Source organism: Pteronotus mesoamericanus, unplaced genomic scaffold (assembly GCF_021234165.1).
Source record: "Pteronotus mesoamericanus isolate MK-2021 breed Mesoamerican mustached bat unplaced genomic scaffold, CSHL_Meso_final contig_94, whole genome shotgun sequence".
NCBI lineage: Eukaryota > Metazoa > Chordata > Mammalia > Chiroptera > Mormoopidae > Pteronotus > Pteronotus mesoamericanus.
Window position 1 is genome coordinate 2,019,552 of NW_026555285.1, and position 25,745 is coordinate 2,045,296.

The 25,745-nt window shown below is 38.1% G+C and overlaps 2 protein-coding genes and 1 pseudogene across 4 annotated transcripts in view; 1 reads left to right on the forward strand and 2 right to left on the reverse strand.

Moving 5' to 3' along the window:
• Window positions 1-9,582, reverse strand: part of KCNRG (potassium channel regulator) — a gene marked incomplete at its 5' end in the record, with an annotated part of 29,158 nt that extends 19,576 nt beyond the window's left edge. The window contains 6 exon segments of the mRNA XM_054586307.1: window positions 9,016-9,200; window positions 9,202-9,283; window positions 9,285-9,316; window positions 9,318-9,385; window positions 9,388-9,465; window positions 9,468-9,582. Coding sequence (XP_054442282.1) covers window positions 9,016-9,200; window positions 9,202-9,283; window positions 9,285-9,316; window positions 9,318-9,385; window positions 9,388-9,465; window positions 9,468-9,582 — 560 coding nt within the window.
• A 1,610-nt stretch (window positions 9,583-11,192) lies between these two features.
• TRIM13 (tripartite motif containing 13) lies at window positions 11,193-24,615 on the reverse strand. 3 transcript variants are annotated; one of them, XM_054586305.1, is made up of 3 exons: window positions 24,484-24,615; window positions 23,861-23,972; window positions 11,193-12,741 (listed from the first exon to the last, which is right to left on the reverse strand). In XM_054586305.1, the coding sequence occupies exon 3, from the start codon at window positions 12,733-12,735 to the stop codon at window positions 11,512-11,514; it is 1,224 nt and encodes a 407-aa protein (XP_054442280.1). In that variant the 5' UTR covers window positions 12,736-12,741; window positions 23,861-23,972; window positions 24,484-24,615; the 3' UTR covers window positions 11,193-11,511. The 3 variants fall into 3 exon arrangements, with proteins under 3 accessions (XP_054442280.1, XP_054442281.1, XP_054442278.1); XM_054586306.1 differs by lacking the exons at window positions 23,861-23,972; window positions 24,484-24,615 and adding an exon at window positions 13,608-13,817; XM_054586303.1 differs by lacking the exons at window positions 23,861-23,972; window positions 24,484-24,615 and adding an exon at window positions 13,490-13,817.
• LOC129080849 (histone H3.3A-like) lies at window positions 16,964-17,450 on the forward strand (annotated as a pseudogene).
• Window positions 24,616-25,745: the final 1,130 nt, after the last annotated feature.

Below are 25,745 nucleotides of genomic sequence, written 5' to 3' on the forward strand. Positions count from 1 at the left end.
TCAACCAAAAACCTCTCAACCTAATACGTGAATTTGACACAACAACAGGATACATACTCAATATTCAGAAATTGAATGCATTTTTGTACAGTAACAATGAAATATCAGAACAATAAACTATGAAAAAAATCCCATTTACACAGCAACTTGAAAAATAAAGTACATAGGAATAAACTTAACACAGTAAATAAAAGACCTGTAATCAGAAAACTACAGAGCACTAGGAAAAGAAATTGAGAAAGACACAAATAAATGGAAGCATATACCATGTTCATGGATTGGAAGAATTAACATTATCAAAATGTCTATACTACCCAATGCTATTTATATATTTAATGCAATCTCTATTAAAATACCAATTACATACTTCACAGACTTTAAACAAATATTTCAAATATTTATTTGGATCCAATGACCCTGAATAGCCTCAGCAATCTTGAGAGGAAAAAAAACAAAGTAGGAGGGATCACAGTACCTTATATACTATATTACAGGGCCACTGTAATCAAAACAGTCTGGTACGGCGTAAGAATAGTCACATAGATTAATATAAGAAGAGAGGGAGCCCAGAAATAAACCCATGTCTCTATGTTCAGTTATTTGAAGAGGGGGCAAGAGCATAATATGCAGTAAAAATAGCCTCTTCAACAAAGAATGCTGGGAGAACTGGAATGGTTCCAGAGGCAGATGGCAGAGGCAGGTGTGGCCTGGAATGGTACAAACAAACAAAAAAAAAATGAAACTAGACCACCAACTTCCACCATTCACCAGAATAAACTCAAAATGGATAAAACACTTAAACATAAACTGTGGCACCATAAAAGTCCTAGCAGAAAACTTGGGAAAATTTCAGATATCCCATGCAGCAATATTTTTGCTGATACATCCTCTAGCACAAGGTAAATAAAGGAAATAATAAACAAATGAGACTACATCAAATTAAAAAGCTTCTGCACAGCTAAAGAAAACATTGGCAAAATGAAAAGGGAACCAACTGTATGAGAAAACATAGTTGCGAATAATACCTCAGACAAGGGTTTGAGCTCCCAAATACACAAAGAACTCACATGACTTCACTCAAGAAGGCAAACAATCCAATGAAAAAATGGGCAAAAGACCAGAACAGAGACTTCTCCAAGGACATACGGAGGGCCTGTAGACATACGAAAGGACACTCAACATCACTAGCCATCAGAGAGATGTAAATTAAAACCATAATGTGATACCCCATCACATGGGTCAGAATGACCATCATTAACAAATCAATAAACAAGTGCTGGTGAGAATGTGGAGAAAAGGGAACTCTAGTACAGTTTTGGTGGGAATGCAGACTGGTGCAGCCACTGTGGAAAACAGTACGGAATGTCCTTAAAAAACTAAAAAGGAACTGCCTTTTGACTTACTGATTCCACTGCTGGAATTATTCCCTAAGAATCCTTAAACACCAGTGCAAAAGAACCTATAGACCCCTATGTTCATAGCAGTGTTATTTACAATCGTCAAGCGCTGGAGACAGCCTAAGTGCCCATCAGTAACTGAATGGATCAAAAACAATGGTACATTTACAAAATGGAATACTACACAGCAGAAAAAAGAAAACGCCTATGTTTCAGGACAGCATAGATGGAGTTGGAGAGTAATAAGCTAAGAAAGCCAGCTGGTGAAAGACAAATACCATATTATCTTACCTATAAGAGTAACCTAATTAACAAAACAAAGGAGCAAGATGGAACCAGATATGGAAATACGGAATAGTGTGACAGTGACCAGAGGGGAGCAGGGTCAGGGCTAAGGGAAGAAAGAAGGGGAAAGGTCTAATCACTGAACAGATGTAAATGACCCATGGGCATGTAAGCATTGACTGTGGGTGGGTGAGGCAGGGGAGAGCAACAGAGGGAAGTTGGGGCAACTGTAATAGAGCAATAATAAAGACACATTTTTGTTTTTCAACTATAACTTTACTGGCTTGGACATTTTGAGTAGGTCAACTATCTCCTGCTATTGGCTCCTAGTGCGTAGAGGCCAGGGATGCTGCTAAATATCTTCCAATGCATAAGACAGCCACACAGAACAAATTATTTGGCCAAAATATCAATAGTTCAAGAAGCTTCACAAACCACTTTTGACATGTTCAGTCAGTCACAGCACCTTCTCCATATACTGTACAAATCTTTTTCTGCATTTCAATTGCATTTTTACCTTTCTTGCAATAAGAAAACATAATATGCCAAAATGTTGTGTATCTTACATCTTCAATATCAAAATGGCTGCACAAAAATTCATTTTTTTAAAGATTTTATTTATTTTTAGACAGGGGAAGGGAGGGAGAAAGAGAGGGAGAGAAACATCAGTGTGTGGTTGCTTTTCACACACCCCCTACTGGGGACCTGACTGGCAACCTAGGCATGTGCCCTGACTGGGAATCGTAGTGGCAACTCTTAGATTCACAGGCTGGCACTCAATCCACTGAGTCACACCAGCCATGGACAAAAAAAATAATAATAATCTTTTTTTAATGCATTCCGGTATGACAGCTGTCACAATACAATCCAACAAAATTACTTCTAATGACGTTAAAGACAACTAAGCACTACTAGAGTCATTGTCCGGAAAAATGAAAACTTTTTGGCAAACCCAAAATGTTAGTGCCCCACCAATGAAAATAAAGCTATGCAGAAAGGTATCATTTCTTTTTGAAAACATATTATTTATTTATTTTTTTATTTATACATCATGTTTATTCTATTACAGTTGTCTCAATTTTTACCCCTTTACCCCCCTCCAACCATCCCACTCCCACAGTCAATTCCCACTCTGTTGTCCATGTCCATGGGTCATTCATACATGTTCTTGGTCTTGTCCCTTCCCCTTCCTTCCAACATTGTCCTCTTTCCCCATCCCCTCTGGTCACGTTCAGTCTGCTCCATGTTTCCGTGCCTGTGGGTTTATTTTGTTCATTAGTTTATTTTGTTGAATAGAGTCCACTTATAGGTGAGATCATGTGGTATTTGTCTTTCATCAGCTGGCTTATTTCACTTAGTTTAATATCCTCAAGTTCCATCCATGTTGTTGTAAAAGGTAGGAGTTCCATCTCTTTATTTCTTTATTTCTTTCTTTCTTTCTTTCTTAAATGCAGATTGATTTTATTTATTTTTTAAATGTCAAATTAAAAATATTAAAAAATTTAAAACCATTATAAAGTCTCAGCAATTAAACCAACATGACATCAGCACAGAAGTAATCAAGTAGATCAATGAAATATAATGAGCATTCTAGAGACAAATGTATATATCTAACAATATAATATATGATTAAGTTGATATTTCAAATCAATGGGAAAAATAAGCCTTATTCAACAAATAAGGTGCATAGACCACTATTACTTGAAATAAAACAAATAGCCCTATTTCACACATTATAAAAGAAATATTCTGGTGAGTTAAAAATCAATATGTAGAATCTAAGGAGTTTTAGAAGAAAATAGAACTAATATTTTTCATGACCTGAAGTAAAATATTCAAACTCAGAAGTTATAAATATTGACATATGACTATAAACATTTAACTATATAGTAGTATATATATAAAAAAGTTAAAGGACAAGGAATAGAAAAGTATTCGCAACACATCTAAAACATGATTAATAGGGTTTGTTTTTTTTTAGGGAAAAACGTTCTACAAACCTTTAATCAATAAATGGATAAAGAAAACCAAAAAATCATTTTAAACTTTTTTAAAAATAATAGAAATAGACAAGAAAGATAATAAAACAGGTTTAGTTTCAACAAATAGTAAAGGAACAATTAAAATAACATCATTGTCACAATCAGATTGATGAGTATTAAAAATATTGGTAATATCAAGTATTGGCAACTGTGAAAGAAACTAGGTATTCATAGAAACTTTTTCTTCATCTTAAAGCAGTCTCTAGCATATTTTGCAGTGCTGGTTTGGTGGAGGTGAATTCTATTAGCATTCTTTTATCTGGGGAACTTCTTATTTCGCCTTCCATTTTAATTGAGAGCCTTGCTGGGTTCACTTGGTTGCAGACCTTTGCTTTTCATTACTTGGAATATTTCTTGCCTGTCCCTTCTGGCTTGCAGGGTTTCTGTTGAGAAGCCAGCTGCTAGCTGTATTGGGGCTCCCTTATATGTTACTACTTCTTTCTCCCTTGCTTGCTTTAAGATTCTCTGTTTGTCTTTCATATTTGCCATTTTAGTGATGATGTGTCTTGGAGTGGGCCTCACTGGGTACCTCTTGAATAGGACCCTCTGTGCTTCCTGGACTTGTATGACTTTTTCTCTCCTCCAGTTAGGGAAGCTTTCCATCATTACTTTTTCAAAGAGATTCTCTATCCCTTCTTCATCCTCTTCTCCTTCTGGTATCCCTATTATACAGATATTATTACCTTTCAGGTTGTCCTGCATTTCCCTAAATGTGTCCTCATGCTTTTTGAGTCTTTTTTCATTTTCTTGTTCTTCCTGGGAGCTTTTTTCTACCTTGTCCTCCAGCTTGCTGATTCAGTCCTCAGATTCATCAAGCCTGCTTTGGATTCCTTCTACTGTGTTCTTCAATTCAGAAATTGTATTCTTCATTTTCTCATGTCTCTTATTGATAGTTCCTATGTCCTTTCTCATGCTGATATAGTTTGCAGTAAGTTCCTTGTAGTATACCTGTAGTTTTTGGTAATTCTCTCTGAGTGCACTGAGCTTACTGAGCTTCCTTAGAACCATTGTTTCGAACTCAATATCTGACAGTTTACTTGCCTCTACTTCATTTAGTTCTTTTTGTGGGGATTCCTCCTTTCCCTTCGAGTGGAGCATATTTCTTTGTCTTCCCATTATTTGTGAGACTCTTCTCTTTTGCTTCTGCTTCTTAAGTTGATCTATCTTGATCTCCTGACTGTGTGGTGTGAACTTCTATGGTTAGAGACCATTGTTTTCAATTTCTGGATCTGCCTCTGATGATGTCAGATGTTGACCCTGTTTGACCTTAGGCAGTCTGTTTGAGAATTCCAGTAATCTACTGTTTGTGGCTGTCTCCTTCAGCTCTTAATCTAGTCACTCTGCACTAAGCAGGCCACCTTAGACAGCTCAGGATGGGGCAAAGTCCCTCCTGGGGTCAGGGTTGGGTCCACTCATGCTGCTGCCTTATGGGGGGAGGAGTCAGCACTGGGATCCCGCCAGCTACTCTCTCCATTCTCTCCCCAAAGCCTTTGTCCCCAGTCTCTCCTCAAGTGTCTTCAGACCTCTCTCTGCACCTTTAGCCTGGGATCTACTCTCTGTGGCTGCCACTGTGCACTCAGCAGGCAGCTTAGACAGCACGAGGCGGGGTGGAATCCCATCTTGGGGCAGGGCTGTTGGGTCTTTTTACGCTGATGCCACTCATGGGGAGTGGTCTCCGCCTGAGCAAGATGGCCGCTGCCTTATGGGGGATGAGTCAGCACCAAGATCCCGCCAGCTACTCCCTCAGTTCTCTCCCCAAAGCCTCCTTCCCCAGTCTCTCCTCAGGCGTCTCTAGCCCACTCTCCCTCGCCTTTGCTGGAGACCAGTGTAAGTGGCTGCAAATAAAAATTTATGCATTGGCCCGTTAAACAGCTCTTTGTGTTTTCAGCTGCTTGTCTCTGGCAGAGAGCAACCCTGCCGCTTTTTGCAGCTGGTTGTTTTCTGTTTATCTTTTGGACTCTGGTGCTGTGGGCTAGAGATCCCCACTTTTGGTTTAGACTCCGCTCATCTCCGGGGGGATCCAACTGGCTGTTTCAATATGCTTCTGGTGCTGCCGCCCGTGGGTGCCCCACCCGCCTTCTCAGGTCTGTACCGCACTCCTTACCAGTTAAATTGCGCTAAAGCCGATTCTTCGGTCTCCAAGGTTACAAGGCTCCTCTCTAACCATTGTTCAGTTGTTTGCTCCAGGTGATTTCTCCACAATTTAGTTGTAATTCCAGGTTGATCCTGGTAGGAGGTCAGTGTGACTTCCTCTCACTCCTCACCATCTTGACCCTCCTGCAGAGAGGTTATCTTAAAACCACTTGAGATAACGAGAGGAGCTTACTTTTCTTCACAATCAGCCTATTAATTTATCTGGCTATATTTTCCCAAATGACATTTCAACCTCTTTGGATGGGCAGGAAATTGTAAGTATAAAAAGTTAAGAAGTATACTGTCCAGTGTTCTCCAGTTGCAAAGCCAAGAGGTGTGTGGTGGGGCGGGGGCGCACAAACATTGGTCATTCCTGATGGCCAATGTTGAATAACCTAAAATAATGTCTACCTTTACTCCCCCAAGTTAATTTTATTTTAAATACTGTAGGTAAAGAACATATGCATACTTTTTTTTCCCTTCTGAAAATTGAACCCAACTTTCACAGTTAGTAAAATAATGGTGGGACAGCATTAAGATATATTTAAGGGAGGTTTGGGGAGATTCCTGACAGCAGAGTGAAAATTAGCTCTAGGGTCCAGGCAAGAACAATAGAGGGGAAAAGTGAATAACTCAGTGACTCAGGAGCAACTGTCCTTAACATACTGACAGCCTATCCCAATATTTTCAGTTGTCTAAGAATGCCAAAGATGTAAAAGGATACCAATTTTCAACGGGATATATCTGCCTTAATGGTGTTGAAAAATAAAGGGGCGCTTCTGGTCAAGATGGAGGCTACGTAGTCACACCTCACCTCATTGCACAACTATAAAAAGGAACAAAACTAACTTAAGATCGAAAAACACCCAGAACTGCATGGAAGTCTTACAACCAATGATTTAAAGAAGCTATACTAATCCAGAGGGCTAGGAGGGGTGAACACAGGGAATTATGGCAGAGAGCACTTGGTATGGTGTAGTGAGCCTGGGGCAGAGAGGCAGGGGCAGCTGGCAGAATTAGCAGCCCCACATTCAAGTGTGTGGACAAAAATCAGGGAGATACCTTGAGAGCAAGTGAGCCTAGCCCCAGGCCAGACTTCACAGCCCAGGGATCCAGTGCTGATAAAATAAAGCCACATGACCTCTGGCTATAAACCCAGGAGGATATGGGGTGGTGGAAGAAACTGCTGGTACATACGCAAACCTACCCACCTGGGAACCACACCCAAGACAGCACCAGGAGGCGCGCCAGTCACAGGAAGTGAGTGAAGTGACTGGAAATGGGGCAAGTGCCAGACAAGCCCCCAGAACTCAGCCAGCAGCAGCACTGTCCCCTTTTTGACCCCTACCCAGCACATAGAGCCATGGTTGCCCCTCCCTGGTGAATACCCAAGACTCTGCCCCATACAACTTAACAGCTGCACTAAAAATGGAACCAAAGCGGCTCTACCTAGTACACAGACACAGGGAGGCTGATGAAATCAGGAGACAAAGAAATATGGCCCAAATGAAGGAGCAGAACCCTAGAAAAAGAACTAAACGATTTAGAGATAGCCAACCTATCAGATGCAGAGTTCAAAACACTGCTGGTCAGAGTGCTCAAAGATCTCATTGAATACAGCAAAAGCATAAGGGAAGAAATGAAGGCTCTACTAAGGGAAATAAAGAAAAGTCCACAGGAAACCAACAGTGAAGTGAAGGAAGCTGGGATTCAAATAAATGATTTGGAACATAAGGAAGAAATAAAATTTCAACCAGAACAAAACAAAGAAACATGAATTCAGAAAAAACGAGGAGAGTTTAAGAAGACTCTGGGATATCTCCAAAAGGGCTAACATCCAAATCATAGGGATGCCAGAAGGAGAAGAGGAAGAGCAAGAAATTGAAAACTTATTTGAAAAAATAATGAAAGAAAACATCTCTAATTTGGCAAAGGAAATAGACATACAACTCCAAGAAGCACAGAGTCCCAAACAAGTTGGACTCAAAAGAGATCCACACCAAGACACACCATAATTAAAATGCCAGAAGTTAAAAGATAAAGAGGGAATCTTAAAAGCAGCAAGAGAAAGCAGACAGTTACCTACAATGGAGTTCCTGTAAGACTGTCAGCTGATTCCTCAGAAGAAACTTTGCAGGCAAGAAGGGACGGGCTAGTAGTATACAAAGTGATGAAAGGCAAGGACCTACAATGATTACTCTATCCAGTAAAGCTATGATTTGGAATGGAAAGACAGATAAAGTGCTTCCCAGACAAGGTAAAGTTAAAGGAGTCCATCATTATCGAGCCCTTATTATATGAAATGTTAAAGGGATTTTTAGGAAAAAGATCAAAATTATGAAAATTAAAATGCTAACAAACTCAAAACTATCAACTGAATCTAAAAAAAGAACTAAGCAAACAACTAGAACAGGAATAGAATCATAGATATGGAGATTATCTGGAGGGTTATTATATGCAGGGGGAAGGGGGAGAATAGGGGAGAAGGTGTAGGGATGTAGAAGATAATGAGGTAGGTACAAAATAGAGAGATGTTCACAGTATAGGCAACAGAGAAACCAAAGGACCTATATACATAACCCATGGACATGAAGTAAAGTGGGCTGGGGATCGCTGGAGGGAAGGGGGCAACCAGGAAGAGGTGGATGAAGAGGTGGGCAAAGAGGGGAAAACTGCCCAAAAAAATAAAGTGGCTTGGAGGAAAATCAGTAGTCAAATCATAAGGCCTGAAAAAAAGAGATATACATGAAGTGTGAGACCAGGACAAACTATTGAGCCTCCCCTGTGGCAGCCACTTAAAGAATCTCCTGGGGGGTAGGGGAGGGGGAATTCATTCCTAAGACAAATTCATTAGCAATAAATGGGTCATCATCTATAAACTTATTTCCTCCTACAACTTTAGTGACCACAGACCCAGTTTTCCCTGGTCAGTTTGGTTTATTCCTATTGTCCCACATAATAACAATACCCTCTTTCACTCTGAAAAGCATCCCGGTTTAGACAATAGCCTTCTGGGCATTCTACCCAACTCTGCTGGTTACAAAACATTATTTTGAATCATCATTTTTTTCCAGAGGTTGAGGCATGAGAAACTTTAATTCTTGGTGGGAAACATCAGGAACTGGTATAGAAGAGAGATTTTTCAAAGTACAAAATACCTGACTACACTTTGGTTATCAGTAATGCTGTCCGAGCCTCACTGCAAAACCAGGTCATGGTAAGGTCTCTGTGCAGGCAATGGAAATAAGGTCATCTGAGGGGGGTAAGAATTACTACTCTCGGTGGGTGCTGAAGGTTGCTCTACAAACATTGTAATTCTTCCAATTAGCATCTCAATTGTTTTTGCTGCAAGAGCCAAAAACCCTGAAAAAAGCTTGAGTGTTTCTGCCTAGGAAATATAACTCCACAAAAGCAGGTCTTGGCTTTTTGGTTTAAGAGATCAACCAAAGGGTCAAGTTCACAGAAAAAAAGCCTCTCTCTGAAGCCTAAGATAGTCTGAAAAATTAGTGGGTAATATAAACCTTTCTCAAAATAATCTAAGATGAAACTAAATAAATCACCATCTCTGTCTACAAAAATGTGGTCATCAATCATCTTGAATTCTTGGTTTTACCGTCTAACATTCCTGTCAACCTAGAGGCAGGAAACTGCTTTATGGTAGAAAACCTTGTGAATATCTTCCCTCCCACATTTAAAATGACTAGTTCCTGGCCCCTCCTCTTGCTTCAGACTAGAGGCTACAAACCATCAGCCAGTCTTAAGAACTTGTAAATCAAACTATAACCATAAATGTTATTAGTTATGCATGATTGATAAGGGAAAGGGAGGGGAAAATAAAGAAACAAGAGTCCTAAATTTCCAGGTAACTACTGTAAAGCAAATAGTGTATCCATAGCTGTGTTTGCAAATTTGAGTTGCTTGGGTACTTGCAGTAAACAAAAACATTAAAAAAAAAAACCCACACGAGAAAACTGCCCATATATCTAAGGATAGATGTCAAATACAGGGTCTAGCAGAAATAATGCCTGCTTGAGTGTGATTGGTAGGGTAATAATAAAAATGTAGTAATTTATAGTTTTAATTTGAACATTTCACCTAAAATGGAATATGGTGTGCTTGAATATATTGTTGTTACAGAATTACTTATGATTTTGAAATAAAAAAGGAGTGTTGTGTTGGACCCTGTAGATCCCCTTCCTGTATTTCATAAAAAAATATTCTCCATGAAAAGCTATTGTAAATCTGTATTTTAAAAAAACAAAACTGCGACAGAGAGACTCCCTCCCCCCAAACCTATCTACTGTAAGTTTTTATGGCAGATCTACTATAACATGTACAAAGTCATTTCTTATGATACCTTCAGCAATTTCAATCACAAAATGTCAGTTATGGATGAGCCAGCCATTACCTACACTAGCAGCTTGACTCTTATAACTAGAACAATTTTTCTGTACTTTAAATTTTGTTGCCATCTTTTTTTCTTGTTCCCTTTGTATTATTTCCTGTCAACCAAACTAAGACTGGGATAAAGACACTCTGTGCTTTCAAAGAAATATCATGTTCCATGGCAGATATAAGATATACTAGAGAGCAGTTCTGAGATAAGGTTACTTTTGTTTTTATCTAAAAACAGTAATTTCTAAACAAGGAAATTAAATTTTTGTACTCTTTGGGAGATATGGCATTTTTATCTCATGTGAACATATAGGACAGCATTAATGTTTAGTGATTACTTTGTGCTTTATAGTAGCCAATGGATTGTTTCATCTATTGTCAAATTAGTCTTAATTACTCTTAAATTATTATTGATTTTTAGAGAGAGAAACATCGAAGTGAGAAACACCAATCGGTTGCCTCCTGTATACACCCCAAATGGGGATCGAACCCACACCTAGGTATGTGCCCTAACCAGGAATCAAACCAGCAACACTTTTTGGTATATGGGATGACACTCCATCTCTTAAATTCTTTAAGTAAGTGAGTAGTTGGTTGTACAGTTGCCATGATACTTTGGGACAACACATACTTAGCTGTCAGTAGAAGGGACACTTTCACGTTTTCTTCTGTTGTCACATTAGGCTTTAAAAAAAAAAATCCCATGCCTTTGTTGTATAGCCACCTAACACTTCTGTAGTTTATCACCAAATTCCTTTGTTGACAAATTTATAATACCTAAGGAGAAAAAGCCAAGCTGAAATCTCCACCGTCTTAAAAATGTACACTTATCACAAAATTTACACTTTAGCAGAAATCAACCCGTGGCAGATAAATCTGGAAATTCAATCCACCTGTTTCTTTCTTTTAAAAGAATGTCCACTCAAAAATAAGATTCTTTACAACAGTAGTCAGTCTTTATTACATGCTTAAGTGAACAATCACTATTATATTACCTCATCAATACAATATTAAATCATGTGCTCTCTCACCTCCTCTTTTAACATAGCATAAATGCAATCAATATTGGGGGTAAGATGCCTATTTCAAAAGTACTCTTTAAAAGGAAGGAGGGTTCAGGACTGTACTATTAAGTTTCACTCTTACCTTTATGCTACCTAATTTGAACATGTGTTAAGACATTCTTTTTTAAATACTTTTGAAGCCACTGTTCTCTAACAAATGTCTAACAAAAGAGAACTATGCACTTGAAACAGATTTTATAATAATTTATATCTGCACATAAATTCTGCCACATTATTTAGCACCACCCAAGTAAAATTCTTGAACCTTTCACTGAAAATGAAAAGCCCACCTGTCACCTGTTCCCAGTAAAAAACTGACTGTTCCACAAAATCAGGTGATTTAGTCAGATAGGAACTGAAGTGTGAAAGCTGGTCTTTCCAAATTAAGAATTCATCGTATAAAGACCACTCTAGAAATATAGGATGACTGAAGAAAATGAGAAGACCAAGCAGAATGACAACCAGAAATAACTTATAAAAACTCCAGGGAATCTTGCTAACGAATGTGCCAGTGTCTTGAGGCAAAGAAAGTTTATCCACATCTGCTAGTTTTATGTCTTCCCACTGACTGGTATCAAAGTTTTTCATTAAAGGACTTGTGGGCAAATTAGAGGGAGGTAAAGGAGTTTCCTTGATTACTTTTATTTTCTCCCTGAACTCCTGCATCTGCTGCAGAAATATGATTGGTTCTGACACGTCTTTGAAGGCCTCAGCAATGTTAAAGGCCATTCGCTGTTCCTGCAAGATGGTGTTGAGCTTGTTAATCTCTGGGTCATAGGCTTGCATAACTGCAAGCTTCATGGTCTCAAAGTCAGACAGGATTTCATTCTTTTTTTGATCTAATGTGTGTTGTAATTTCTCAAAAAACTCCTTCACTTTATCTGAATCTTTAGTCAGTAACTGTAGAGATTTCCTTTTGTTAGTTTCCAAGGTATCCAAGCGAGAAAGAGCATCTCCCCGACGCCAGGTCTCAAAGCTCTGAAAGAGGGACTGAAAGGCCTCCCTTTCCTGAGCATAGGCTTCTTCGATAGAACAGAAGGCATGTTTGGTGTGGTCACCACGGGTAGCACAGATTCCACAAATCAGCTGCATATCAGTCAAGCAGAAGATGTTGAGAGGCTGCCCCAAGTGTCCTTTGCACACTGGCATTTTGGGAGAGATCTTGATCTTGTTATACTTCTCCACAATACCCTTGAGGGAGTAATTAACCTGCAGGCTATTAACTCCAGAAGCTGAAGTTTCCTTACGGCATGTGGGGCACTTGAATGGAGATGATCTCCACAATGAATTCCGCACATTCCCCTCTAAGATCCCTTCTAAACATTTTTTGCAGAAGTTGTGCGAGCAAGGCAAAACTCGAGGATCATCAAACAGACTGCAACAAATTGGGCATGTAAGGTCTTCTTCAAGCAACTCCATCACATCCTACCATAGAGAAATAAACATTTTATTTTACTCCAATAATCCTCTTCACTTACACTATGTAATAATTAGAAAAAACTATCTTCATAGACATTAAAAATGATCTTTCACTGAAACAAGGCAAATCAAGGTAATAACTGAGAAATTTGGGAAAGGAATGCACACCAAAGCAGATTTAATCTGCTGAGGCTAGAACACACTGAATATTAGTAGGGCTCCCTGTACACAGGCTTTTGTGTGGACTTTCCAACAACAGTCTTTGGCTGAGACAGGGTTAGGACTAGGACAACTGCAAGTTGAGCCAGCAACACCCAACTGATTGTTTTAAAACAGAGAGAGCTGACTACTAGCTGTCAGAGACAAAGCTACTCAGTGTCTGAAGAGAATGAGCTCTTTAGTCTGGAGCCCCAATTACAAAATGTGGTATTTAAAAGAAAGCAGCACAGAAATATAAATCCAAGCATGTACTCTCATGCAGACATCTATTTAAAAATGGCACTCTTCTGTTTCAAAGGCAAAATTACAATTAAAGCCACAAGTAAAAGCATTAAATGAGAAAGCTACAATTCATTCTTCCCTAGAGAACTAAAGTTTTTTTTTAAACCACCAGGACAGTAATCAAAGCCATCCTGTACTGTCTAAAGCATCAGTTTTCAAAACGTGGTGGGCAGAAACCTGGGTGTCCCTAAGACTCTTTCAGGGCATCATGAGGTCAATACTATTTTCATAATAATATTGAGGTGCTACTTGCTTTTGCATCATTAGCACTGTGAAAGCAATGGTGAGCAGACACAGCTGAAGCCTCAGCAGGAATCACACAAGGCAATACATGGTACCAAACTGTGCTGTTAGTCCACATTCTTCCTCACCACATCAAACTGGGGATAGCCACTTTCATTTAAGAATGTTCTTAATGAAGCAGTAAGAATTCTTCATTTTATTACATCTTGATACCTGTGTGACAAAATAGGAAGTAAACACACATTTCTGCCACATACCAGCAGAAACTGCCTGGAGAAAAAGCACGGATATAATTGAGTTGCAAGCTGAAATGAACCAACTGCTTTTGTCATGGGACAGAAAGAACAAATAACTAAACGATGGCCATTCAGATTAGGTATCTGGCAGACATTTTCTTGAAAACAAAAACAAAAACAAAAAAAAAAAAATGAGCCTGGCACCTCAAGAAAAAAATGACAGTATTTCTTGCCAATGATAAAAACTGAATTTTGAGTGAAGACAAGACTTTTGGAAAGCACTGTTTGCCACTTAGGACCTTGACAGCTTTCCATTAACAAACACTTTTCTAATAAGTGGTGACATTAATATGTGTGAGGTTTTTTTGGGGGGTGGGGGATGAGGTACTATATAATAAAATACAAAGAGATCTGGAAATCTACATAACACAGTGAACTGGTTCAAATCACCAATGCATGTTATAAATCATGCATGGGTAAAAAAAATCAACAGATCAGTATGTTAAAAAATACGCTGGGGTTATATCCTAAGAATCCCAAAACACCAATTCTAAAGAACCTATGCCCCCCATATTCCTAGCAGCACAATAGCCAAGTGCTGGAAGAAACCTAAGTGTTCATCAATAAATGAGTGGATCAACAAACTATGGTACATTGACACAATGGAATACTACGCAGCAAAAAGAGCAAGCTACTACCCTTTGCAACAACATGGATGGAACTGGAGAGCATTATGCTAAGCAGAATAAGCCAGGGGGTGAAAGACAAATACCATATGATCTTACCTATAAGTGGTGAGATCAACAAAACAAGCAAGCAACAAAAACATAACCAGCAACATTGAAAAAAAAACAAACAAACCAACAGTAATGAGAGGAAAGGAGGGAGGGGGGTAATGGGGAAAAGACAGGGAAGGGTCAAATCAAGGAATATGTATAAAGGACCCATGGACAAAGCCAAAATGGGGAAGGATTGAGGGGGGAGGTGGAGGAGGGGGTCAAGGGAAAGTGATGGTGGGAAAGTGGAGCCAAATGTATTTGAACAATAAAAATAAAAAAATATATATGACTTCAGATTCTATGCTGCAACTTACCTTTAAGTTTTGGTATAGCATCAAAGAAGAATCACAGTTATCAGAAAAGTCTATTAAAATATTCCTCCCCTCACCATCTACACATCTGTGCAAAGCCAGATTTGATTTTCTTGGTATATTTCAGCCAAAATAACTTACTGCAACAGGTGTAAGACAGAGGCTGACAAAGACTCCAGGTGTCTTCCATTAAACAGCAATTCATTAAAGAAATCTGTATGTAAAGCAATGGCGCTCTTCCCACAAATGTTTCAAAAAAGTTCTTTTTCAGAAATTACTTATGTTAACATAAAATAGGTTTATCATTTTAAATTAATCTTAAAATTTTTCTCAATTTTCATTTAAAATACAGTAACTACTGTTCTACTGTACACATGTAAACAAAAGTTCTTGGGATCCTCAGTTTTGAAGAATGTAATGGGGTCTGAGACCAAAATATTTGAGATTACTCATCTAAATACTACTACTTGTCAATATAAGTTTATTATTTTTAAATGTACATTTTAAAACTTCTATCAAGTTTTAAAACCAAAATAGTACTAAATGTCTTCATTCAGTTTTACTTAGGAATATACATATACACACATATCATGTTACCCAAGTAATAAAATATAGGGTCTAATAATATGTAGTCCATCCTATAATAAAAAATAAATAATTTCTAACAATAACTTTAAGAGTTACAATTATAGCTACAATCTAGAATAGTATTTAAAAGATAAGCTGAGCTTGCAGGGCTAATTAGTTTATAATTTTATATTAAACTGTGAGAGATACAGGATATATAGAGAGAATTAAAGATTATTTTGTCAAATTTAATGTCATATGGCAAATGTGTGATGAGCTGACTTTTCTGAAAAATCTTGTGATGTAAGTAATCATACAACCTTTGAAAAACATTGGAAAGAGAATGGCTATGAAGACTGGTATGCTAAGAGAAATTATCAAGTAGCTGTAAAACACTGACTCTCTGAAACAGAGAAGGAATACTTTTGAACATCCTCCAATCCTAGTCCTGTTCCACACTTTATCACTTCCACTGCTACCACCTTTTACCTAAGAATTCTATGCCAAGGCTAGATTTTGGAGTAGGCAATAGAAATAGAAAAGTAGTGTGGGCAGCATTCAATAAAACAGACCTAATTTACTTATCTTTGCAAGGTTAATATTTCTAGATAATCCTATCCGAGCATAATAAATAAATAATAAAAACAAAGGATACATGGTTGGGATGAGGAGGAGGAAAAGTGCACCCAAGAGAGAAAGAAACTGAAGAAAACTGAGGATACTGCAATAGGAGCCAGTATGATCAAAATAAGGAAAATGTCACATACAGGAAAATTTAGAATAGATACACAGTCATCCCAAAGCCATAATCAACTTACAGCTTTTAAAATGAACCAGAGAAAAAATTACTATTTGGAAAGTTCCTTTTTTTCACAGATTGCTTCAGAATTATGAAAGATCCTTTTGTACTATTTTTAATAATATAGCATACAAATTTTGGTTTATAATTTAGATTATTTTCATTCACTTTAAAAGCTAAACACTGTTTTATTTTCTCTTCACTTAGTTTTATACTCAAAACTTTATGACAAAACTATGCAACCAATTCCACAGCTGACTTTTAAAGAAAACTGAGACATAACATCCTAATCCAAGAAACCACAGCAAGTTTGTTGCCTCAAAAATTTAAATGAAAATATGTAGTAAGATTTTTTTAGTCTCACTACATGAAGAGTATGCTTCACTGTAAAGAAATATATAGATCCTATTTTTTTCTTTTTCATCAAAGACTTTACTTATTCATTTTTACAGAGACAGGGAGGAACAAAGAGAGGGAGAGAAACATCAGTGTGTGAGATATATCAACTGGCTGCCCTTCACATGCCCCCAGCCAGGTAGTTGGCCTGTGAATCAAACCAGTGGTTAGTAGGCCACTGCTCAATCCACTGAGCCATACCAGCCAAGGTAGATCCTTTTCTTAAAGTGTGGCTAACACATAAAAATCTGAAAAAATCAATAAAGCTTACTCTTTTGAAGAAACTAAAGTACCACAGCTCCTCTTTTGGCAGCAAATTTTTTCCCAATGTAGAAATCAAGCTCTACTAACGTCAAGAAACTATGTAGAATTGTGTTCACAGCTGCCGTCGCTTTCTAACGCCAGCGCCTCCTCCAGCTCGCCAAGCTCCAGGCAAAGGAGAAGGGGGGTAAGTAAAGAGGTCTCTGTACCATGGCTCGTACAAAGCAGACTACCCGCAAATCGACCGGTGGTAAAGCACCGAGGAAGCAACTGGCTGCCAAAGCCGCTCGCAAGAGTGCGCCCTCTACTGGAGGGGTGAAGAAACCTCATCGTTACAGGCCTGGTACTGCGGCACTTCGTGAAATTAGACGTTATCAGAAGTCCACTGAACTTCTGATTCGCAAACTTCCCTTCCAGCGTCTGGTGCGAGAAATTGCTCAGGACTTCAAAACAGATCTGCGCTTCCAGAGTGCAGCTATTGGTGCTTTGCAGGAGGTAAAGTGAAGCCTATCTGGTTGGCCTTTTTGAAGACACCAACCTGTGTGCTATCCATGCCAAACGTGTAACAATTATGCCAAAAGACATCCAGCTAGCACGCCGCATATGTGGAGAATGTGCTTAAGAATCCACTATGATGGGAAACATTTCAGTCTTTAAAAAAAAAAAAATTTTTTTTCTCTTCTTCCTGCTATTGGTAGTTCTGAACGTTAGATATTTTTTTCCCATGGGGTCAGAAGGTACCTGATTATATGATTGCAAGTGGAAAATAGGGGACAGAAATCAGGTATTGGCAGTTTTTCCATTTTCATTTGTGTGTGAATTTTTTTAATATAAATTCAGGGACATAAAGCATTAATGCAAGTCGAGCTGTTTCAGTGAACAAGTTTCAAGCAGTTCAACTTTATAACAATATAAATAAACCTGTTAAATTTTTCTGGACAATGCCAGCATTTGGATTTTTTTAAAACAAGTAAATTTCTTATTGATGGCAACTAAATGGTGTTTGTAGCATTTTTATCATACAGTAGATTCCATCCATTCGCTCTACTTTTCTAACTGAGTTGTCCTACATGCAAGTATGTTTTTAATGCTGTCTGTCTTCTGTGCTGTTCCTGTAAGTTTGCTATTAAAATACATTAAACTATACAAAATTAAAAAATTAAAAAAAAGAAACAATGTAAACAAAAGTATTGTTCAGTCATAAGACTTCAACATAACCAGTGTCAAACTAAGTGTATAAAGGGAAACAAGTTTTCTAACGTTCACTTCTCCCTTTGACCGGGTTTCTGAATACCAAAAAGGTCTCAATTTTGAAGCACCAAAATCTGTTTTCCCAGCAATAAAAATTTCTCAAGTTTTATACCAACAAAGAAAATAAATATATATTTTGTTTACCACCTCTCTTTCAACTGCATTTTCCCAACATATTTATAGCTAATTTTTTTTAAATTTATGTAAGTAAAATGCACTCTTTGATGTACAGTTCTGAGTTTTGAAAAATGCACAGTTGTATAATATGACCATGGATTTAATTTTAAGCAAATCTGCCAGGTACCTGCACTCAAGGAAAACTATGAAAACTGTTTTATCAGTCCTACACAGAGTGGATATAGAGCATCAAGAGTCCCTAAAAATGTGAACTGAAACACAACAACCGAACTATTAAAAGATGGAAAAGCTGCTCTACCTGGTATGGTTCAGCTGGTTGGGCAATGTCCTACAAAGGAGAAAGCTTGCAGGTTTGGTCCCTGGTCAGGGCTTGTGCAGGAGACAACCAATCAATGTTTCTCCCCCTCTCCAAATAAATACATAGCCAATATTTGCAAAGGAAAGTAATCATAAAATTGAAGTAAAAGCTAATCCATGTGTATTAGACTTCTGCCTCCTACAAGTCCTTTGTTTTTAAATCATCAAACCAAAATGATTACAATGCAAAATGCACTCATTTATTCATTCTTAAGCAAAAGTTAATTTTAATAAAAACCTGTTTATTAAAAGAAAATTCCCTATAAAACCTTTAAATTTCATTTGTTGAAAGCAATATAAAGTTGTTCAAAATACTACCCATGATTTCTTTCCAAGTCCTATTAGAGAACAAAAAAAAAAGCCAATATATTATATTTTATATCTTATGATTTTAAACCAAATTTCCATCTCGTTTTGAGGCATCTTTGAACTCAGGAATTTCCAAATACCTAACAAATAACTAGAAAACAAATACTGAAATTTACTTCACAGACAAAACTAAATTATGTGAAGTTCTACTAAACTGAGAGCCATCAATCTTGTCTTGGAAAAATGTTTAGAATAAAAGGGATAATCTTTTTTTTTAAATAACTTCCTCTAAGCACACTAATTAATTTTATTTTCAAGTAGTATACTGTATTCTATTTTAGTATGAGATTCCCTAATAATGCTTTCTTGAAATTTAGGGTCCAGTAAACAAGTACTGAATGTAGGTAAGGATATTTTATTATAGTATTTAAAAACTTTTCTGTATATTTGAAATTTTTCACAACAAAAAATTGGCCAAAAAACCCTCAAAAACTAAAAAGGGCAGCCAATTAGAAGAAAATCATACTGAGCTAAGAAAGTAAAATTTCAGAAATATTAAATATGATAAGCCCCACAAAGAACTTAATCTGATATAGTATTATTTTAATTCAAAAAATATTTATTGATTTTAGAGGGAGCACGCACAAGAGAGAAAGAGAAACATCTATTTGTTGTTCCACTTATTTATGTATTCACTGGTTGCTTCTTGTATGTGCCCTGACTGGGGATTGAACCCGCAACTTTGTCATATTGGGACGATAATCTAACCAACTGAGCTAGCCAGCCAGGGCCTTGATACAGTATTAGTTTATTTTTTGTAAGTTAAAAAATGTATTACTGGAAATCTCTGGATCCAGGCCTGTGAGGGGACTAACACACTTGTCTGGCTCTGTCTATGACCTTTGACAAAACGTTTACACATATTACAGTTTCTGTCTCACTATACAACTATTTTGTAAGATACCTATTAATAAGTGAAAATTATTTACAAAGTTTTCATTTTATGTACCTTACATTAATGTGTAATAACACTTCACTCTGGCTTTTAGAATGTTCCGTAACTAACTTGATCAAAACAGGACAAAGCAAGATTAAGATTTCCAATATTTAAAAAAATGAATATTAAAATTAATGTATCGCATATCATGTCTAAAATAGCTAATTGTTATGTGACTCTTGCAAACACAATACAAAAGTTACCTATGTATCCATATAAAACAGCAGTTAAAATTTCACTCAAGATATTTCTACTCAGTTTCCTGATAACCAAGGCAAAATGAAGCTAGTAAAGGAAGTCAATCAGCTCAGGATGCCTACCTACTCAGAAAGTTCAGTTTTTGGACTAGCGTCACATTCTCAAAAATAAAAACCAGGTGATTACCTAAATAGTTCAGACCACTCAGAAAAATTGTTTTCTTTTTCCTTTCCTTCATTCTTTAATTTGTATGTCTATTTTGCCTTGACTCTCCTTTATTCTTTTTAACTCATCTTCCCCATATTGTTTCAATGAATACAATCTGACTTCCTCTTACTCTTTATCCCCATCCTCTTCATCTTTCCCATTTTTCACTTTTCCGTGGGTTACCTGATAATCACCCAAGATATTATTCTAAAACCCTGTAAGTCTGCAGCATTAAATCAATAGGATTTTAAGGAAGCTACTAGATCAGATATCCCTATGCCATTTATGTACAACTACAGAAAAAATCTATGGGACTCCAAATGGTGTTGAATCCTATTCTCTCCCATTGAGATGAAATCAATTTGAATAAACCAAGTGCCTGAACTGGAGGAAAATACAGATTAAATTATGCACCTAGTCTGGTAGCAACCAGACCCAGATATTTCTCTTTACCTGTTATTTCTCAAATCAAGTTAATTTAGTTTGGAACTACTGACCTCTGCGAAGGTTACAATGAACCAGAAATGTCTGGTTTCTTTTCTCCCAGAAAAACAGGTTAAATGAAGGTGGTAAATTCTTATCCCTAAAACAAACTGTCTTCTTTACAGCCATAAACTTGTCAATCATTTACCTCAATTATTATCCCAACAGGTTGGTACCTATTAAAAGTCTTTTATCATCTAACTCTGTATTTGAGGTTAATTCATGTTCAGAAAATACTGCATTCAGTAGGTAACCTAGATAAAATTATTTACATAGTATGTAATACTGTGCCAAGTGAAAAATAGATATTTAATACATAATTGGTAAGTATCACCTACCAACTAATAACTTACTTCTAAGATGACTACCGGACTGTAGTTGGTATGAACAATGTTCCATTTGTTCAGTGTAGAATGATATATGCATCTTATTCTACATAGTATATCAAATTGAAAGCTAATGGTGTTGAACTTCAAGCAATCTTTAATTTGACTATATTATAGTATGTATACTATGTTCGCACTTCTCGCTCATATTCAATACTGCAAATATGCAGGGTCAAAAAGGAAAAGCTCCTGTGGGAGTTATATATGCGGAGCCAAGCTATTGCCAAGTGGGATATACTCATGGTGCTTATGCCACAGAAAAGACAATAATTTAAACTATCAGCAAAAAATTTTAATTCCACTTTTCTTTAGAAATGTATGTATCTACATCTATAATGGAAATTAATTAAAAGAAGCTCACATTATGGGAATCCCTTTAGAGAAGGCTTAACTGGAATGTTAACTATTCTGGATATCAAAGGACATTTGTATTTGTTTAACTGTAGCAAGAGATGGGCATAGCACTCTCTTCTTTTAGCACCATTCTAGTCTTTACAGTCCCAGGACAATGTAATGGCAATGGCAGTGTCTTTCATGAATAACAAACAGATAATCCAACATTCTAATGATATTTATAAAGATTACATAGAAACTAAAATTCCTGCCCTAAATACAGAAATATAGCACGCCTGTAAAGAATGTTATTCTAAAAGGTTAGATAAATGCCTTAAAGGACACAGAAAGTTGATGCTACACTGAAGCTGGAGAGGCTACCCATTCAATTAGCTTTTATGTTTTCCTTAAATTATAAAAGTGATTTGTGATGCTACAAAATTCAGAAAATACAGGAAAAAAATCACTGAGAATTATATCAGCAAGGAATATCCAATATTATTATTTTGGTGTATTTCTTACAATATTATTTTGGCATAGTTTTTCCAATCTTGTGTTTGTGTACACATATTTTAACAAAACTGATAGCATTACACAATTTTGTATCCACTTTTTTCACTTATTTTACCACATGCATTTCTGCTATCATTATATACTCTTCTAAAACATGCTAGTCTACCTTACGAGTATGCTCGTTCTTATTGGTTATTTTTTTTGTATTGTAACACCTAAATGCACATCTTGTAGAAAAATCTTGGTCCACAGCTCCAATTATTTACTGAGACAATTCCTTTAAGTGTATCGTTGGGGGTGGTCAAAGAGTACGAACATTTTTAAGGCTCTTGAAACAACTACCAAGATTCCCTCTAGAGAAGGTACACCATTTCATGAACTCTAACCAATGATGTATGAGAGTGCCCCACCTCTCCATGTAGTTCATGACCTTACAACACAACCATACTTTTATAGAGCCATATTTACCATACCTATCCGAGTTTAAAATACAAAAGTTTAAGGCAGTTAATATTATGTGTCTGTGTATTACCAACATACATAGGAAACATATGACAATAATAGTTATGGGGAAGGAATAAAATGAAGTACTGAGCTTAAAAACATCTTAGAGCTATCATCTAGCTAAGCACGTAACTTTTTAAATGAAAAAAACTGACACCCTCCCCCACAATGGAAGTTTCTCAGTTGTACACAGCAAGCTAGGCACAGGATCTTAGTTTCCCAATTTTTAGATCTTAGCACGATGCAGGAAATGGGTCAAAAATTTAGTATCCTCATTAATGAAATAGAGAAGTTTGATCATGTGCTGTCTAAATCCCTTCTAAAATTTGATGATTTTTACAATTTAGATTGTAACAGGCTCTCCAGTAAATGAAAAGAATATTGAATTTGCTTCTGAGTACCTAGACTCAAGCACCAGTTTTAACCTTCATAGAGTAAGGATTTTTATAGTTCCTTCATAATGTTCTTGTAAAGATTAAGTAATGTGTGACAATCTTGTAAACTGCTGAACTATCTAAATATATGTGGTTTGATTACATATATGTACAAACACTGTGAAAACTACAAATACATTTAAAGTGTAATGTTAGAGCATAGGTGTATTAACCAAAAAAAGTCCTAGAAGAGAGCTGCACTCTTGACCTATAATTTCAAGGGAGAGCAAAGCTAAGTATTACATAGGACAACAGCTATAAAGCAACTTCTTGGAAATGGGCATGTCTGAACAAAAGCTGTAGCAGAAATGAGGCCTGGTTCCCAACCTATCACAAATGTAGAAAATGAAGAGAATGACCTGGTATTGTGGAAGAACTTAGCAGGAAGGTTTAGTACATCAGCTAGTGCAAAAAAAAGAGATGGTATTTTTAGGGAAAGATAGGAGAGCCTGAAGAAACATATCTTCTCTTGTGCAAAAGTATAACGCATTAATCAACAGCTCCATCAAATTCTACCAGGTGCAGTGGTTATGTAAATGAAATTCTCCTTTTAAAATAGCTATTACAGAGTCAGAACACTCAAGCCCTGATGTATAAGCTCTAGCAGCATGGCACAGGAGAAGGAAAACAACAGTATAAAAAAGGAAATGCTGCTGAAGCCTCTCTTCCCCTTTACAATATAAATCTTTGGATTATAATTCATTTCAGGTATTTGCCACACACAGAATCTCCAAGTCTGGAATCTTTTTTTTTTTTGAGTTTTGACAAAATATGAAAAGAACAAAGGTTACCCATAAGGGTACATTCTAAACATAGTAACATGAATTCTACAGAGTTCAATTTTGAAAGGTTCTGGACCTAAAGAAATTGGGTGAGTTTGTTTTGTTTTGTTTTGTTTTCTATGTAGGGAAACGTAGTTTACCTCTGTCCCTGCAAGCAGGTGTATTCGTCAGGGCTACTATTTCCCAGAGCAAAGGAATCTGGTTGGGTTTTTTTTTTTTTTCCACGTTGTGACTGACAATCAAAGGAGACTACTGCAAATAAAGAAAAAGAGAAAGTGTTATGCATTAATTTGCACAAAAGTCTTAGTCTTAAGCTTCAGTTTTATTCAATTGCCCGCCCCCCCCCCCCCCCCCCCCCCCCCGCAAACAAAGCCGGCCTCCTAGGACCTGGTGAAAAAGCCACGAGCACGGGGGAGGCTGGACATTTGAAGCTTCTTGGTTCTAGATGATGGTCGCCTTCTCATTAATAGGCCATTCCGAAACGCTAGCCGTGGAGCCCAGCATGCTCCGCAGAGGAGCAGGTTTTCTGGAGTAGATACACGCTTTCCCGGTGGTTCACCGGCATGCTGCTCCTCCCTATACTCTTGTCCAGGTACCCCGCTGGTGTTCGCCCTGTTGCTGGACCTGGAGCTCCCACTGAGTTCTCCGCCAGCCCACACCCACATAAATCCCTGCCCGCCAAAACAAGTCCCCACCCTCGCAGCAGGCTTCAGGGCCACCCCTTTCCCTCAGAGGAAACCGGCGGCTGGTACTCAGCTCTGACCTCGGGCCGAGGACGTGGCCTAGCCTGCAGCCGCGCGGCCCCCCATCCTCCAGGGCAGGGACCGCGCGTTACTTGCTCTGCGCGGCTGAAAATGGACTCACTAGACCGGGCCCCACCCCACCGCCTTCCTTCCCCGGCAGGTCTGTCGGCCTTCTCGTACAGGATTCGCCTTTGTTCCGCCTCCCGCGTCTTGCCTTTCCCTGGAAGAATGCTTGGGTGAGGCGAATCGGGGTCCTTCCGGTGTCTCCAACTGCCACCCTCCTCGGTGCCCTGGAAAAGGGGAGGGCCACTGGCTGCCTGCTTCTTTTTCTTCCACAGGGGCTGCGCGCCTGACGAACACCGAGCCCTGTCGTGCCGGAAGGGGGCCGGACTCACGGAGCCAGGAAGCGGACGTCGATGGCGAAGAGACTGCGCTCTTCCTATCCCGAGCCTCTGACGTGTGAAGGCGGGCCCCAGGGGAGCACTTGACGAAGGAAGCGAGCACGCAAGAAGAAGATGGTGGAGTTTCGATCAATGTACTTTTTTGTTGTTGTTCGTTGCATTTTTAGAGACAAAAACAAAAACAAAAACCCACCCCACCCTTCATATCTCTTTGTCTGCGTCTCTCGGGACCGGAATCCCGGCCACAGCGGCTTGGAGAGACGAAGATAACTGTCTGACCCGCACCCCACAACCGGAGTGGGTGAGATGGGCACTCGTGTTGGGACCAAAGCCAACAACTCAAGCCGGAACACAACCAAAATGAGTTTAACTGTTGGCCCCCCGCCCAAACTTACACCTCTCTGCTGGCTTTATGTTGAACACTAGTGGACCAATTCTACTTAAAATTTTCTTTTACAAAAAAACACCACTGTTCTTTCCTTCGGAGAGATGGAAGAACTTAAAATAGGCTTTATCTGTCACTAAATGTTAATCAGTTGTTAATAACAAACTGTTCTTATTATCCAGTCCCTGTAATAAGGACCTCATCTAATACCAAACACGTTAAGTGCTTAATCAGCAGTTACAAGAAGGATACAAAGATGAAGGAATGGCTCCTCCAAAGTTTACAGTATTGGGGAAATTGAAGCAAGGTCAAAAATCACAACATGCCCTGGGGTTTATTTCACCCAGGTGGGGAAGGCTGGACTTTGGAAATAGGATTTGAGGAAAGGTATTCGAGGCCTACCTGTCACAAGTGGAATGTTCATGATACAGGCTTTCCTATAACTCATCCAAGCAACTGCTCTGCTAGCTGCCTGCTGAGCAGCCCAGCACCAAGG